This window comes from Martes martes (assembly GCF_963455335.1).
Source record: "Martes martes genome assembly, chromosome: 13".
Classification (NCBI taxonomy): Eukaryota; Metazoa; Chordata; class Mammalia; order Carnivora; family Mustelidae; genus Martes; species Martes martes.
In genome coordinates this window covers 70,008,773-70,024,531 of record NC_137901.1, presented here as the reverse complement: position 1 = coordinate 70,024,531, position 15,759 = coordinate 70,008,773, and the positions used below count along the sequence as shown (strand labels likewise).

Sequence of the window (15,759 nt, the reverse complement as noted above, 5' to 3'; positions counted from 1 at the left end):
TACAGCTGCCTATTCAATATGTCCACTTGGGATTACACAAGTGGTCCAAACTCTGCAAGTTCAAAACTCCCATTTTTCTCTACCTGAGAGAACAGTATCTTCATCCATGAGTTTAGCTAACCCAGAAGATGGGAGTCACTATTGGCTTACCTACCTGTTCTTTACTGTCATATCCATTTGGCCGTCCTTCTGACTCTACCTTCTAAATATTTCTCTCACTGTTGACTTCTCTTTATCTGTACTGTCACCCAAGTTATCACCTGACTACTACAGTAGTATGACTCATCACCCTGCGGCCACTTACTTGATGCCTCCTGTGCCTTTCTACACTGCAGAGTACTCTTTGAAGATTCACTCATCCATTTATTCATTGAGAAATATTTATTGAGCCCCTACTATGTGCAAGTCATGACCAAGACAGGCATGTCCTTAATCTCCTGGAACTTTATTAAGAACTTAAGACTGGGGGACCTAACTTAACTGGAATGAAGGTAGGGAACATTTCTTCGAGGAAATAATTTTTCATCTGAGATCTGAAGAATGAATAAAAATTTACTAGGCAAAGGAGGTTGAGGGGAAAGAGCATTTTAGGTAGAAGGAACATTGTATGTAAAGGTCTAGAATCAGGAAGAAGTCAGCTATGAGAAAACTGAGAGGACAGAGAGCGACAGATCAAGTGAGGAGGTGAGGGTGGTACTGCTGGGCAGAGCTAGGCCCTGGGGTGTAGTGATTCTAACTGAGAGGTATTCATGGGCCTGGAAGCCCCCCTCAAGTAGCCTGCAATAGTGGATGAGTGTGTGAGTTGCAGGTGTGAGCATTCTGAGAAGAAAGGTCATAGCCTTCATCAGGGTCTTATAGCCAACCTGTGACATCTCTCTCTCCCTAGAAATATAAAAAAAATCACTGATGGTGTATGGGAAAACCAAGATACCGACTTTGGACTTTGTCCTAAAAACAGTGAGATGCCAGTGGAAATTATTAAGCAGAAAGTAGCACAGCTAGATTGTAAAATCCACAAGGCAGGGATTTTTATCTCCTTTGTTCACTGATGTGTCCCAAGCACCTACAGTAGTACCATGCACAGAGCTAGCACTCAAGAAATAATTGCTGGATGAATGAATGTTTATTGTGGCTACTGAATAGCTATCTGTTATATCGTATTGTATTATACTCATGTGCTTAATTCCTCTTCCTTATAATACTTGATCCTTGAAAACTACTGGGTCTTATTCATCTTTTTATCACTAGAGATATGGTCCTAGTACCTAGCACAGTACCTGACTTAAATTCAGCTTCAAAATGCATTCGTTCATTCAGCCAGTAATTTAAGAGCATCTACCAGATGTCAGGAACTGGGAATACAATAACTAAGATACTGTCACTAACCCAGAGGAGTTATCCTCTTGGATGAGAAGACTGGCAAGTAGGCCTAATAATACTATGTAGTAATTGCCACAAATGGGTAAGAACAAAACATAGCCCTAGAGGTATCACAGAAGGCCAGTGGGCAGAATAAAGTCCAGGGCTGACCCTGGGCCTGGTGAGGAAGAGAAAAGGAGAACACAGGAGTGGGCATTAAAGGCAAAGTCCAAAGGGAAGTGTGAAGAGCCATTTGGAGAACTGCGAGTGGCTCAGTGAGTCTGGGGCAAGATGAAGCAGCAAAGGGGGGTGAGGGCCATACAGAGTCTGATTTTATCCCAAGGACAATGGAAAATCATTAGTGGATGGGTGAAAAATCAGAAAAATGACATGGTCAGATTTAATAGAAGCCTACTTAGATTCCAGAGTGGCGAATGGATTGGAGAAGCAGTAGTAGTGGGAGTTCAAGACTTAGTACTTGGGATAGATGATATTGGCCTGGGCTAAAGTAGAAACAGTGGCAATAGAGAAAAATGGATGGATTTGACAGCCATTAAGGAGGTAGGATCAACAGGAATTAGTGATTAAGTACATTTTAGGGTGAGAATGATGGAGTAGCCATGGATGAGTCCCAGGCTTTTAATGTGGACTCTCCCAGGGGACTCACCAAGAGTGAAAACAAAGATTGGGAGCTGGCATAGAGAAGCAGATGACAAATTCCAATTTGGACAAATTGCATTTGAGTTTTCTTAACATCCAAACTTTTAGTAGGCAATTGATTACACACGTGGATCTGGAGTTCAAAAGGAAGGTCTAGGCTGGATATATAGAAGTGTAAGTCTTTGGTTATAAGTGGTAACTGATTCCCAGGAGCCATACATGAATGTGGAGAAGGAGAAAAGATGGTCAAAGACAGAACTCTGGGAGAACATTCAGGTAACAAACATGTGTTTTTTAGTAAATGAATAAAGGAATACACGATTAATGGAATAATTTAGACGAAGGGGCTCCTTCTCGTGCTTTCAAATACTGCTACCAAGTCGGCTGGGTAACTTGTCTGTGCTTAAGGCAAAACCTGCTCTCTGGCTTCTCAAAAGAATATGTTACCGAACAAAAAATGGGAAGTAGGGAAATACCATACAGCAGAAACCATATCTTCAGGGCTTTTTTCAGACATACATATAGATACTTCTGAGGTACTATTGGTAAATGGATCATAGTAGCCTCTTGTTAGCCCGTATACAAGGAACACTTTAAAGGGTATTTAAAATATAATATGACATGCAGTAGAAATCATTTGATGATCCCCCATTGTTGCTCAAATCACCAAGATAATCTGTCTAGACTGCCTGATCACTGGTCCTTTGATTGCCTGGTTGGCTTTGGCATCAAATATGCAAACTCAGCCAGTTGGAATACACCCAAAAAATGTTTGTATGGATAAATATTTTTGTTTATATAGTTCATATGGATTATTCATCTTTGTTAGAAAGTGGCTTCTGACTGATCACATACTTGCTTTTGAACCCACTAGTTTCCCATAAACCATTGAGAGTTCCCAGGCCTCACTGGTTGTCTTGAGATTGTATACATTATTAAAGATGTTTTGATTAACTCACTGCAATAAATTTACAGTTCTGAAACTTGTAATAAAACTCTGGTTTACTTTTGAGTAAAGAAGAAAAAGAAAACTATTAAACTATCCAACTTGTCACTGGAAGATTTGTACATCCATCTTTCTTCCTTTCTTCTCCGTATACCCAAACTTGATTGAAGTTGAGGGAAATTTTGTTTGAATGGAAAGTATGCCCAAGCAACATTTCTATAAAAACTGAATTTTACCAAGTGCCTTTTCTTACAGCCACACTATAACAAATTCATCTTGTAGATAAAGAAACTGGTTTTTGTGCTTTGGGTTTTATGGTGCTATTTCTTTTCCTTTATAGTAGGCCATTTCAAACTTTTACATATCTAAGCAAACCAGTTATTTGATTAGCAGCTCTATTTATTTTCTCAGAGTTTTATTGTTCTATATAATCGGTGTGTTCGTTTAAGCCAAAGAGAATTTGTGGCTTTTGAGATCAGAAATTCAAATGCTTTCTAAAACCAAAAAACTAAAACTAAACTTAAATTAGCCATTTGTAGACCCAGTCTGTGGTTCTAAATGGTACTTAAGTGTTTTATTGACATTCCTGCTATTTTGTAGTAGTAACATATCAATAGTAACAATAGCCTGTATCTGTAACAGAAAAAAGAATAATGTTGGAAACTCTACTAGATATTCTAATGTGTCTTGCTTAAAAATGTATGTTTTATTCCATTTTCCTACCAAAGAAAGAACAGAGGACATTGAAAAACCTTTCCTCCCATCTAGTGGCTGGAAAATAGAAAAACTCTGTGTTTCTTGGAATTCTCGGCATTAGGGATTGTCTGACAGATTATAATACAACCATTTGTTTACTTAGTTAAGCAAAAATAAGCTTTAAAATCTTTACCAAAGCTGAACCCAACAGGAAAATATATATTCATGATGATTTGCTGATTAACTTCATCAATAATGTATACTTCTCTTCCAGCAGAAAGAACGGCCATGGTCCTTCCTAATTCATTAATCTGAATTTATGATTAAAAAGGCTGTATATTTCTGCTTACTGAAATTGGGACTGCAGTTATATTTGCTTCTAAAGCAATCAGTGCCCTAGATCTCTCCTGACCTTAATTGCTCCTTGTTGGCCCCACACCTTGACAACTCTTCCCTTAAGAGTTGGATGTGCTGAATTCACCGAAGAGAGCCAAGAAACTGTCCCTGAAACTGGCTGCCTCCAGGACCTCAGCTCCTGAAACTTGGAATGCCAGACTCTGATACTGGCAGCAGGGCCAAACCAACCCACAGGAAAGCAGGTTTAGATCCGTTATGCAGCTAGAGGGATTAATGCTTGGTCTACCTGTCTTGTATATGCCTTGTGCAGACGTCAAAACTTCTGCTGAAATGTGCCTCTCTGTTGATTCTCACAGATTCAAAGAATGAATTTTGCATACAGTCAGCAAAGTTCTGAGATCTCCAGGAAGAAGAGGAAGGTCAGTGAACCAGTGAAAGCCTTCATCCCTGACAGAAAATGAAAGTTGGATGTCTTCACTGCATTTACTCTAAAATGATTTTATTTTGCAACAAACATGCATGAAGTGTCTTAAGTAGAAAAGTAAGTTCCTATCACCAAAACCTTTTACTGAATTTGTTGCTCAACTTTTTTAGTCAGTTTACTAAGTACTCAATTACTGGGTAGGACATGGGGTTCACTTTGCCAAAAGGAAACAAGGTCACCAGGGCTGCCTTGGGATAGCAGTACTTCAAGGCTGAGTTAGAGACGAGACACCCTTTATATCTGTAAAAGAACCACAGCAGCTATTTTGAAAAGAAATAAGCTGTTGTTCTCAAAAGGAAGGAGGGTTTTCCTTGCATAACTAAACTCCCCAGGTATTTAGTCTACTGTGAAATGTTGTAACTTGTTGTAACCTGTGCACTGGAATCCCTCTATCGCTTTATTAGAATTCCCACAGAATTGCATAGGTTGTATGTGGTGGTGCTTGTGCAGGTGTGATTTTTATGTTAACTCCAATTACGAGATTGATCAATGAAGTGTTGGACCAAAATGTCCTCTCCCTGTAAAGTTCCTTGAATCTGGCCCTCTGCCCCGCTCTGTTGGCCACCTGAGACAGGCCTTCTGAAGTCTCATGTTGAATGCTTCCCAACAAACACTTCAGTTTATCAGTCTGTAACCTGCAGGTGATGTTATTAGTTTCCTCCTTATTCTGGGACATTTGATAAACTCAATGATTAGTATTAGACACATAATACAGGACTTAAAAGTGTTTTTATTATTTAATAACATAGAATTTAAAAATTTAATTTAAATGGACAGGACCAATAGGTTAAATGTTGAATGTATGTGCTTTCCAGTTAAATAAAACCAAAACACAAGGTATTTTTTTTCTCATCTTTTTTTTTTTTTTTTCACTTAGTTTGGTATTTCTTCAAATGGAGTAAGGACATCTGCACCTGGAGTGCTCATTAAAATATGGATTATTGGGCCTATTTCATTTCTCTGAAATCAAAATCTCAGGGGGTGGGGTCCTGTGGAGAACTCCCAGGATTCTAGTGCACATGAAAGAATCCTGGACCTCTGACCCAGACTAAGAGGAGAATCTCTGGGGCCAGACATGTACTTTAGCCAGCAGAAGGCTGCGGGTTATCATAACAGAGAGGAAAGTATGAGAAAGCCTGCCTGTCCAGCACTACCCTTTGCCAGACTGATCTAGGGCCTGCCAGGGAGGAGCATTTTCCCCTCTCCCAGCGTGATAAATATACTCACATAGGCTTACTCTGCAAGGAGGAGGGAAAGGTATTGGGTTTATTATATCCTTGATAGAATTGTAGACTGAGTCACCACAATTTCTTTTAAGAGAATCATTTATAAAGAGATTAGCTGTCTAGTAGAGGGATTAAGTTTATTTTGTGTCTCTCCAGAGAGTAGATCTAAGACCAAATTGGTGAAGCTACAGGAGGTCAATCTGGCTCAGTATAAAGAGGAAATTTTTAACTCCACATGTTGCCAAAAATTTGAAATGGGCTGCTTATGAGGTAGTTAGCATTCCTCCACTATAAGTGTTTGAATTCGAAGGAAATTTACAAAGATTTTAGGAGTCCTTGACTCAAAACAAATTTGTTATGTGGAGTAATTGGTCAATCCGGATTTCAAGAGAAATAATTTTGTTTAAAAGGGGAATTTGAGTCTCAATCTATATTTATAATTTTCATAACTTAGCCTAAGATATTTCAAGTCAAAGATTCTAATCTGAATTTGTTTAGAAAATTTCTGTAGTGATTTTATTGTCTCCATTATAAACACCCCTCCTCCCCCAAAGGAACAGTCTTTTATTGATGCCAATAGGTGGAATGTGTTGTGTATATCCTGTGTGTGTGTGTGTGTGTGTGTGTGTGTGTGTGTGTGCAGATAGAAGTTGCTGGGCTATGCCCTTGGCTGGGCACAAGCACACAAAGGAGATCTATTGTAAGAAGATCTGAGGGGCACCTTGGCTGGCTCAGTCGGAAGAACATTCAACTCTTGATCTCGGGGTTGTGAGTTCATGCCCCATGTTGGGTATACAGAGTACTTAAAAATAAAATCTTAGAAAAAGAGGATCTGAGAACCATGAAAATGTGAACTAGCTGATTGATACAGCAGAGTTCATATATGCAACTAGCTATCAAGATTAGAGGATATTCAATTCTATTTATTGAATGATTTCTGGTCTTAGATAGGAATGGAATGAGTAAACAAGTTCATCAAGGGCTGGAATTTCAGTAAAAAGAATGAAAACTTGGACCTCGAGCTGGGGAGTCTGAACTGTATCGCACTAGCCATTCCCTCACCCTGACTATGCTTGGTTCATCAGTGCGCTTAGAAAGACTAGATGACGACAGCTTGGAAACTGGGACACTGTTAAATTAAAAATGATGCAGGGGAAATTTGATTTCAGCTGTTTGGGGTTTTTCTGTCTTTACAGAAAATTGGTTTAGCTGGAAAGAGATGGGGTTAAACTCATGATTGCTGCTAGCCTTTGAAGCCAGGCATCAAAACCGCACCTTCATTTCCCCTCTTGCAGGTCCCTCTGGTGTCTGGTTCTTTCATTCTCCAGCTCACTTCTGCCAGGAAGAGGCTGGAAATGTTCATCAGTGTCAAAGTTGCATTCACACAAGTTCAAAGTTGTATATATGTTTCAAAAATAACACCATTAGAGCCAGTTTGTTAGAATGTATCTTAGAATTGTAAATTATGGTTGCAAATCCAATAATACTGGATCTTTAGAGATTTCCACAGATTCTTATAGTACAAATAATTCTCAGTTATAATCATCACCATTCAGAAGGAAGATCCAGATGATAAAATGAGGCTTAACATACTGCTTGTAAGAGGTAAGGCACGGTCCTCTGCACTGTATGAATCTAGAGTCTATACAAGTGAGAAAATGACTCTGTTTATCCCAGACGTATCCTCTTTTTTTTTTTTTTTAGATTTATTTATTTATTTGAGAGAGAGAGAGCACGAGCGGGAGGGGCAGAGAGGGAGGGAGAGAGAAACCCAAGCAGACTCCATGCTGAGTGCAGAGCCCCACATGGGGCCAGATCTTACAACCCCGAGATCACAACCTGAGCCAAAACTGAGTCGGACGCCTAACCAACTGTGCCACCCAGGCACCCCACAAATGTATACTCTTTAGAAATTATTAGCTTGTGTTTTTTTACTTTTGTTTTTTATTTTTTTATTAACACATAATGTATTATTTGTTTCAGGGGTATAGGTCTGAATCATCAGTTTGTGTTTTTTTAAAAAGGCAATATTTTAACTATGATTTTATGTTGTGTAATGAGGCCCTGGCTGAGAGTTCCTATGCACTTTTCAGTTTCTGTAGGGGATGAGGACACCCTTGATGGCCTTAATTAACGGACTCTTGGGTTATGCAGTGGTAAAGCCAAGATCCTATCCTGAAATGGAGAGGCTTGAGATATTCATCTGGTCATGTAACTTCCCCTTGGGTGCACTACATCTCTGCAAATAAGGTTTTGCCTTCTGGGAGTGTCACAGTTGTTGAGACTGACTTTTGTAGGAGGTGGTGAGCTCACAAGAACTACTGGCTGACCATGCGGGAGGTGGTAGGTAAACATCCCTGCAGCCTGGCTGGAAATTGCATGTGAGACTTGCTCAGTGGGGGATCCTGGGGGAAAGTCTCATTAAACATTATAGTCTGGTCTTAATCATGCCATGAGGTTCAGCAGTACTGGGGTTTCCTCATGGCAGGGGTTGGGGGGGCAGGCTGACTGAGATGGTCAGAAACGTCTAGGACAGACTGATGGATCATGGAACTTTCCTTGGGAACTGAAATATTTAGGGACAGAAACAAGTGAAGGAGTGGACTTTTGGGGGTCATTTTTTGGGTATTGCAGAACTCCTTAAGGCTGCAGAAATCTTGGGCTTCTGAGTTCCATTTAGATAATTACTGGTCAGCTTTGGGGTAAGCAGGCAAAGTTAGGTCTTCATCTTCCTTTTCTCAAAGTAGTATAGGAAAAGCCTAAGCTGCTGACTTCAAAACCAGACTGCCTTTTTCTAGACAAGTTATTTCATCTTCTGGCTCTCAGATTACTCAATCTGTACATGTAGATAATGATGGTACCTACCTAGTGATCCTGTTGTGAGGATTAAGCAAGGTGATGAAAGTTAACTTGCCAGCATACATAGAGCCACTGCTAAACAGGTGTTCATCGTTTTTGCTATTTTTTAAGTCTTGGCATGTCCCCTTCCTTAGTCTCAGGAACTTATGATCACTGCTTTGCTTTTTGGCCACCTGGAGATCCTGCACCAACACTCCATCCAAACCTGTGCTAGCAGTTGAACCATGCTCCCAGCTTCCTCTGTTCTCAACACCCTCCCTGCTCCTTTCCCCAGATCAAAACTACCTTTCTCTCAAGACAGTTTGATGGCAGGGAAGCATCAGACTAGGTTTAATGTGGGCCATCTGGCTGGCTTAGTCAGTTAAGCGGCTGCCTTCAGCTCAGGTCATGATTCCACAGTCCTGGGATCAAGCCCCACACTGGGCTCACTGCTCACCTGGGGGGGTCTGCTTCTCCCTCACCCTCTGCTCCTCCTCCCTGCTTGTGTTCTCTCTCTCAAATAAATAAAAATTAAAAAAAAAAAAAAGATTAGGTTTAATGTGGTGCCCTCCCACATTTGCATTTTAAAACAAGCTTTTTAGCAAGAAAATCTCACTTAGGGAATGCCATCTGAGAACAGATTGAATAAACAGGGAAGAAGAGAGTCTAAGGAGACATTTGTAGCTGTCTTCAGATACATATGGGGCTGTCATGACATGTAGGGAACCACAGACGCAATCTGTGCTCCAAAGAGCGGAACACGACCCAGAGAGGCAGATTTGGGCTTGGCATATTGAAGAATTTCTATTCCATGCTCTAGCAAAGGGCCTGGCACGTGGAAGGCAATCAACATTTTAGTGTTTTTGTTAACAATTAGAGATTTCAGCTAGTGACTACTTCCAGCTGTAATGAGTTCCTCATCATTAGAGGTGTTCAAGCCAAGTAGTCAGGATGTCATCCTTTTGGATAAGAATTGAATCCAGTGAGGGGCGCCTGGGTGGCTCAGTGGGTTAAAGCCTCTGCCTTCGGCTCGGGTCATGATCCCGGGGACCTGGGATCGAGCCCCGCATTGGGCTCTCTGCTCAGCGGGGAGCCTGCTTCCTCCCCTCTCTCTCTCTGCCTGCCTCTCTGCCTACTTGTGATCTATGTCTGTCAAATAAAGAAATAAAATCTTAAAAAAAAAAAAAAAGAATTGAATCCAGTGAATACTGAGATCTCTTTCACTTGTAAAACTTTATCACAATTTTAATTTTTAAAAAGATTTATTTATTTATTTGTGGGGGTCAGAGGGAGAGGGACAGAAAGAATCCCAAGCAGACTACCTGCTGAGTGCAGACCCTCAGCTCAAGATCTGGTTCAGTGCCCTATGATACTTTTATTAACGGTAGAATTTCAACAGCTGTTTTGGAACAAAGGGACATTTTATAAATCCTTTTCTCAAAAAGTAGTGAAGGGGTTAAAACGAAGGGTTCTGGGGTTAGACATTACCTGGGTTCAAACCCTGGTCATCTGCTTACTAGCTTGGTGACTCTGGGCAAGTTATTTGTTCTCTCTGTACTTCAATTTACTCATCTGTAAAATGGGGCCAATAATAGTGTCTTCATCCCGAAGTTATTATGAGATGTGAGTGAGTTAATACAGGTAAAGGGCTTAGAAGCATGCCTGGTACATGGAAAATTAATGCCCAGTACTTGTTAGCTATGAGGTATTATCTGATATCCTTGCTACTCTACACTTTCGATGTTTTTTTCAGTATGTGGAAGGAGATCCTTTGTAGCATAATTGGCCCTGACCTGGTTTTTCCCTAAATCATATGCCAGCTGTGACCACTGCACTTTCAATCTCCTATAAGAAAGCCATAGAGCTAACCAAGCAGACAGGGCCCGTGACGCACTGTTTGTGAAGGATCCTGCTGATGAAACACCATGATAGCCACGGACACGTTAATTCTGCTATATGCTTGGCAAGTGGTAGGTGCCCAGTAAATATTTGTTGAATGAATAAATGAATTTGGCAAGGTTCTTATTATTTCCTACATTTTATTTATTTATTTTTGATTAGGTAATACATCCACATGATTTAAAATTCAAAAGGAACAAAAGGCTTTATAATGAAAAACATCCCTCCCACCTTGTCCCCAGCCACCAAGTTCCCCACCTTGTAGGGTAACTAATATAACCACTTTCTCATGTATCTTTCCAGACCTATTTTAGGCATAAATAAGTAAACATACTAACATATGCACTTTCATTTCTTTCCCTCTTTATTAAATAAATGGCAACGTACACCATTCTAGGCCTGTGTGCTGAAGGGGCCCCAAAGGGGGTGAGCATGGGCACGTTAAGGAGGAATTAGAGAAGGTGCTCATAGACAGAAAAATCAACCAGGAGACTTTCGCATTAACCCATTACCCATACCCATAACGCATTAACCCAGATACAGAGTGATTAGGGCCCGTACTACGACATTAAAAAGAGTTTGTCAGGGAAAGAATTGTTTGAGTGGGTTTTTTTAAACTTTACCCCAGGGTAACCGCCACCACAATCAAGATATAGAGCATTTTTTTGTCACTCCCAGAAGTTCCCTCATGTCTTTTTGTAGCTAGTGCCCCTCCCTGGGCCCACACGCCCACTCCTCTGCTTTGTCAGTTTTTCAGCCTCTGTGTTTCGGGCCTACGTGAAGTGGTGGGACCTCCACTCCGCAGAGCTAATCACCTTATTAGTCAACACTAGGGGCGCTGACTCTGGGCCAGACACTCTACTAAGCACCCACATGTGCGCATTCGTTTGATCCTCTCCAAAACCAAATGTGGTAGGTACTGCTGTTATCTCGATTTCAGAGGAGATACCTAAGATACAGAGAAGTTCAATCACTTGTCCAAGGTCACTCAGCCAGTAAATAGCAAGAGGCAGAATGTTGAACCCAAAGACTCTGCTTCCAGAGACCATATGTGAAAATAATCAAGAAAATATTCAAGCTCCAACAGAAGGACTTCATTACTATTTCACAAGATCAAAGGAGGCAACAAAATCCTTAGTAGGGTAATATAAAACGGATTTGTCCAGCAGCCTTCAAGTGTGCTTCAAATGACTAGTGGCCTTTTCTCATAGGCATAGGCAGGCAGTGGGCAGTTTCATTCCCCTTCCCTCAGTGCACACCAGCCATGCTGCTTTCTTCTAAGAAATTATAACATTTAGAACTACTTCTTTATGTTAAAGAACTGGTGCGGTCAGGGCATTACTGAGAATGACAACTATCTCTGCCTATCTATGGGTCCCAGAATATGCATGTCATTCTGAAACCGCAAGGAATGTGGTTAAGTCTCCTGGCCACATCTCTCAACAAAGATTTATCTGTTTCACTGCTGCCTCCAAAGAGCTTTTCTCCTGGACTAAGATGTTAATTCCTAGTGATGTCTACTAATGGGCCTTCCCTAAGGAGGAGCCTATTAAAGGAATTAATTGCGTTGCAGGTTCAGAAACTCACCAGCATAATGAAATGGCTCCCCAGCTGTAAGAGTATGAGAAAGAAGCCACTGAACTAAGTCATAAGGCAGACAGGTTCCTATAAAGTGAAATGCAAGTTCGCTAAGATAACTGCAGACCCTAGGAGAAACAGGATGGGGGAAATATTAATAATGAAGCCAATTTTCACACACTGATGGGGTTTTATTAAATACAGATCATATTTTTCCAAACATTCCAAAATTTTTATTGCCACTTGCACCTCCCATTTGAGGCCTATGTTTGCCACTTATTAACATTGCCAATTAACCTAACGATGCAATTTTAATGTGTTTATTTTAATAAGAAAATACTTATCTCCAGTCAACATAGAATAAAAGATAATAGGCTTGGGATGCAGTCGGTGTGATCCGAATTTGAGAGAAGGTGGTAGAATTATCTTTTCTGGAAGTCTGGATTGGTTTCAGCACAGTGTGCCTAAAGCCTGAGGAGTAGATTAGATGATTCTCTGGTCTTTTGTTCCTCTGTATGGTCCATCTCCCACTGTCTGAATCTCCAGAAATAACAATACCAGAAGAAAAAGGTAATGGTAGATTAACTGTAGTGCTAGGAATTATGCTTGTTACTGGTGAATCACCAGGCCCTTGGTTTCTAGGTTGATTGGGGAGGGTGGTGCAGGGTAGGATAATGTGGGGAATTTACTAGAGATTTGTTAGTCAAATTCTGAATTTTAACCTTTGTTCTCCCTTTATTTCTGGACAAGACATTTATCTCCTCTCTTCCTTGGTTCCTTTTCTTTTCTTTTTTTTTTTTTTTTAGATTTTATTTATTTATTTGAGTTCTTAGAGGGAGAGTGAGAGGGGAGAAGCAAACTTCCAGCTGAGCAGAGAGCCCCACATTGGGCTCGATCCCAGGATCCTGAGATCTTGACTGGAGCCCAAGGCAGACACCTAACCGACTGAGCCATTCAGGTGCCCCTCCTCGGTTTCACTGGATGGTGATCCACCTGGGGTTTTTAACAACTATGAGGTAGAAGCAGTGGGTGGGAACAGTCTACTCTAAGTCTGATGTGGTGCCTGGAATCCCTCTGCTTGGGCTTTGGGTTAGCTTGGAGGAGGGATGGAGAGCTCCCTTAGAGGGCTAGCCCATTCATCAGTGGTTCTAGAGAACACCTAATCCTCAACAGCCAAGGGTGATCAGACCAGTTCTCTGGCCTCTCCTCCCGATATTGAGATTATTATGGAGCAAAAGTGAGATTCATCTGAACTTAGTCTTATGGTTACCTGAAACATGGGGATCCTTTAGAATGAGCTCAGCCTTAAGGATGGGGCTTAGGGGAAAGTTGTGTTTGTTGTTGTTGTTGCTTTAAATTAATGAAACTCATTTACAATTACAGAGTACACAGAACAGCATTTGCATGCTAGGAGGAAAGTATGGTGATGACACACGGTGTAAACTAACTTTTAAAAAGTTAAAGGTTGGGGCACCTGGGTGGCTCAGTGGGTTGAGCCTCTGCCTTCAGCTCAGGTCATGATCCCAGTCTCAGGGTCCTGGGGTCGAGCCCCGCATCGGGCTCTCTGCTCCGCGGGGATCCTGTTTCCCCCCCTCTCTCTGCCTGCCTCTCTGCCTACTTGTGATCTCCATCTGTCAAATAAATAAATAAAATCTTAAAAAAAAAAAGTTAGGGGCGCCTGGGTGGCTCAGTGGGTTAAAGCCTCTGCCTTCAGCTCAGGTCATGATCCCAGATTCCTGGGATCGAGCCCCGCATCAGGCTCTCTGCTCGGCGGCGAGCCTGCTTCCCTTTCTCTCTCTCTTTGCGTGCCTCTCTGCCTACTTGTGATCTCTGTCTGTCAAACAAATAATAAATAAAATCTTAAAAAAAAAAGTTAGAGGTTGTAGGATAATAAAACACCTTTCACTACTTTGCTATTGCTTGGGTTTTAAGTGTTTCTTAGAATGGACAAGCTACATAAAATCTAACCCAGTTCTAGCTAAAGGACTAGTTTCTGATGGAAACTGTTAAACCAATTCTGTAACCAGAAAGATAAACATTTTAAAAGTGTCAGGTATCAGTATTATTGTAATATTCCCTTTATCAAAAACCTATAACTGAAATTTATAGGTAAGAATTTACAGTAAGCAGCAGGCACTTGGAAACTTGTCAGTTAAGGTTTCCCATTATACAAGAACTTCTGCTGTAAGCCTTTTAACCCTCCCAAGTCAGAAATTTAAAAAAAAAAAAAAAGGCTTTCACAATTAGTTTCTAAGGAAATTATAGAAATGTCATGATACTAAGAGAAAAGCTTTAGATTGTCATTTCCAATAGGACATACATAGACTCCTAAAGAAAAAAAACAACCTCTTTTCTTCTTGTGTGGGGGTAATATATAAATAACAATCAAAATCTATATTCTTGATACATTTCTAAAGAAGATGGTTGACTAAATTACTTAAAAGTGACTTCATTTCCTGCTACTCCCCCAACCTCCTTAATATTAAGAATACAACAAATATTTGCATAGGTTTATTATTCACATTTAATCATGAATAATTCACTTTGTACAGACAGCTGGGTAAACAAGAGATTCGGAGTTTCCTTTTTCTAGGCTATTTTTCCCTCGGCTCAAAGGAAACAGCATCAGTGTGGTTTTATAGGATTTTCAGTACCATCTTGTCCTCCCACCCACAGGCAGGAGGCACTCTCCGTTTTGTGCTGCTTTCTTTCCAGTTTATTTCTTTCAGTCATTCTTGGGTTACACCCCACCAACACTGAGCTCAGTTCTTCAGTCTGTACGACAACATGTGTTAAGTTTATGGATTTGCTTTTGTGTAGATACTCTTGATGCTGGGAAAAGATCCTTCTGAACTCTTTCTGCCTTGTCATTATATCCTTCGTTCTCTCCTATCAGTCATTAACAATTTCACAATTATTTGACTATCTACCACAAAGCCGGTTCTCATTTCCCTCTGCTCCTCCCAGGCCTACGTGAGGAAGTGAAGCACGTATCACTTAACACAGGTTTACCCAGGGCATTTCAACCTGGGCAAGGGGGCAGAATTTACCAAAGGTCAAGGATCCTTCCAGTTCTGTGAATGTCATCAGCCAAAATGTGATAGTATAACTTGTGGTTTAGGAGAGAATTAGGCTTGCCGTAACTCAGTTATAACCAAATGAGGGGAGGGGAGGGTCATAGTATACTCTTGGGAAATTCCTGTTCTTTGTCATGGCCTGGCAAATAACTTTAAGAATTTCAGCTACCCACCAAATGTCATTCATCTATCCTAACTATATCAGTTGAGTACAAACATAGGCATAGGGATATATGTATCCTCCATTCAGCAACACCTATAAAATATGAACTCTATAGAAATATGGCCAGTAACATTCTAGAGAAAGTTAACCATAATTTGACTAAATTAAAAATTACTCTTTTTTCATTTAACAAATACTTGGATAGTGCCTTACTATGTGCTAGACATTTTCTAAGCATTTTGTACATAGTAACTCTTTAATTCTCATAACAACCCTAGGGAAGGAATATGAGGCACAGAGAAATTAAGTAATTTGCTTAATGTCACCACAAGAAGTGGTAGAGCCAGGATTTGAACCAGGCGGTCAGGCTTAAAAGCCTGTGCCTTGAACAGAACACCATGCTCTATTACAAGTATTATACCTGCTTACGGTAGAAAGTTTGAAAAAGTAAGACAAGTATGAAGAAGAAAAAATTA

General features: G+C 40.6%; 1 protein-coding gene across 5 annotated transcripts in view; it reads left to right on the top strand.

Annotated features, from left to right (window-relative positions):
• HORMAD2 (HORMA domain containing 2) overlaps positions 1 to 15,759 on the top strand; it is a 109,134-nt gene that overhangs the window by 87,080 nt on the left and 6,295 nt on the right. For 4 of the 5 annotated variants that reach the window (XM_080822201.1, XM_080822200.1, XM_080822199.1 and 1 more), the window contains one exon: positions 4,375 to 5,341. In XM_080822201.1, coding sequence (XP_080678327.1) covers positions 4,375 to 4,479 — 105 coding nt within the window. In that variant the 3' untranslated portion in view covers positions 4,480 to 5,341. Of the gene's footprint in view, positions 1 to 4,374; positions 5,342 to 15,759 lie in introns of those variants that run through there. The other variant, XR_013967884.1, reaches the window with a different exon arrangement.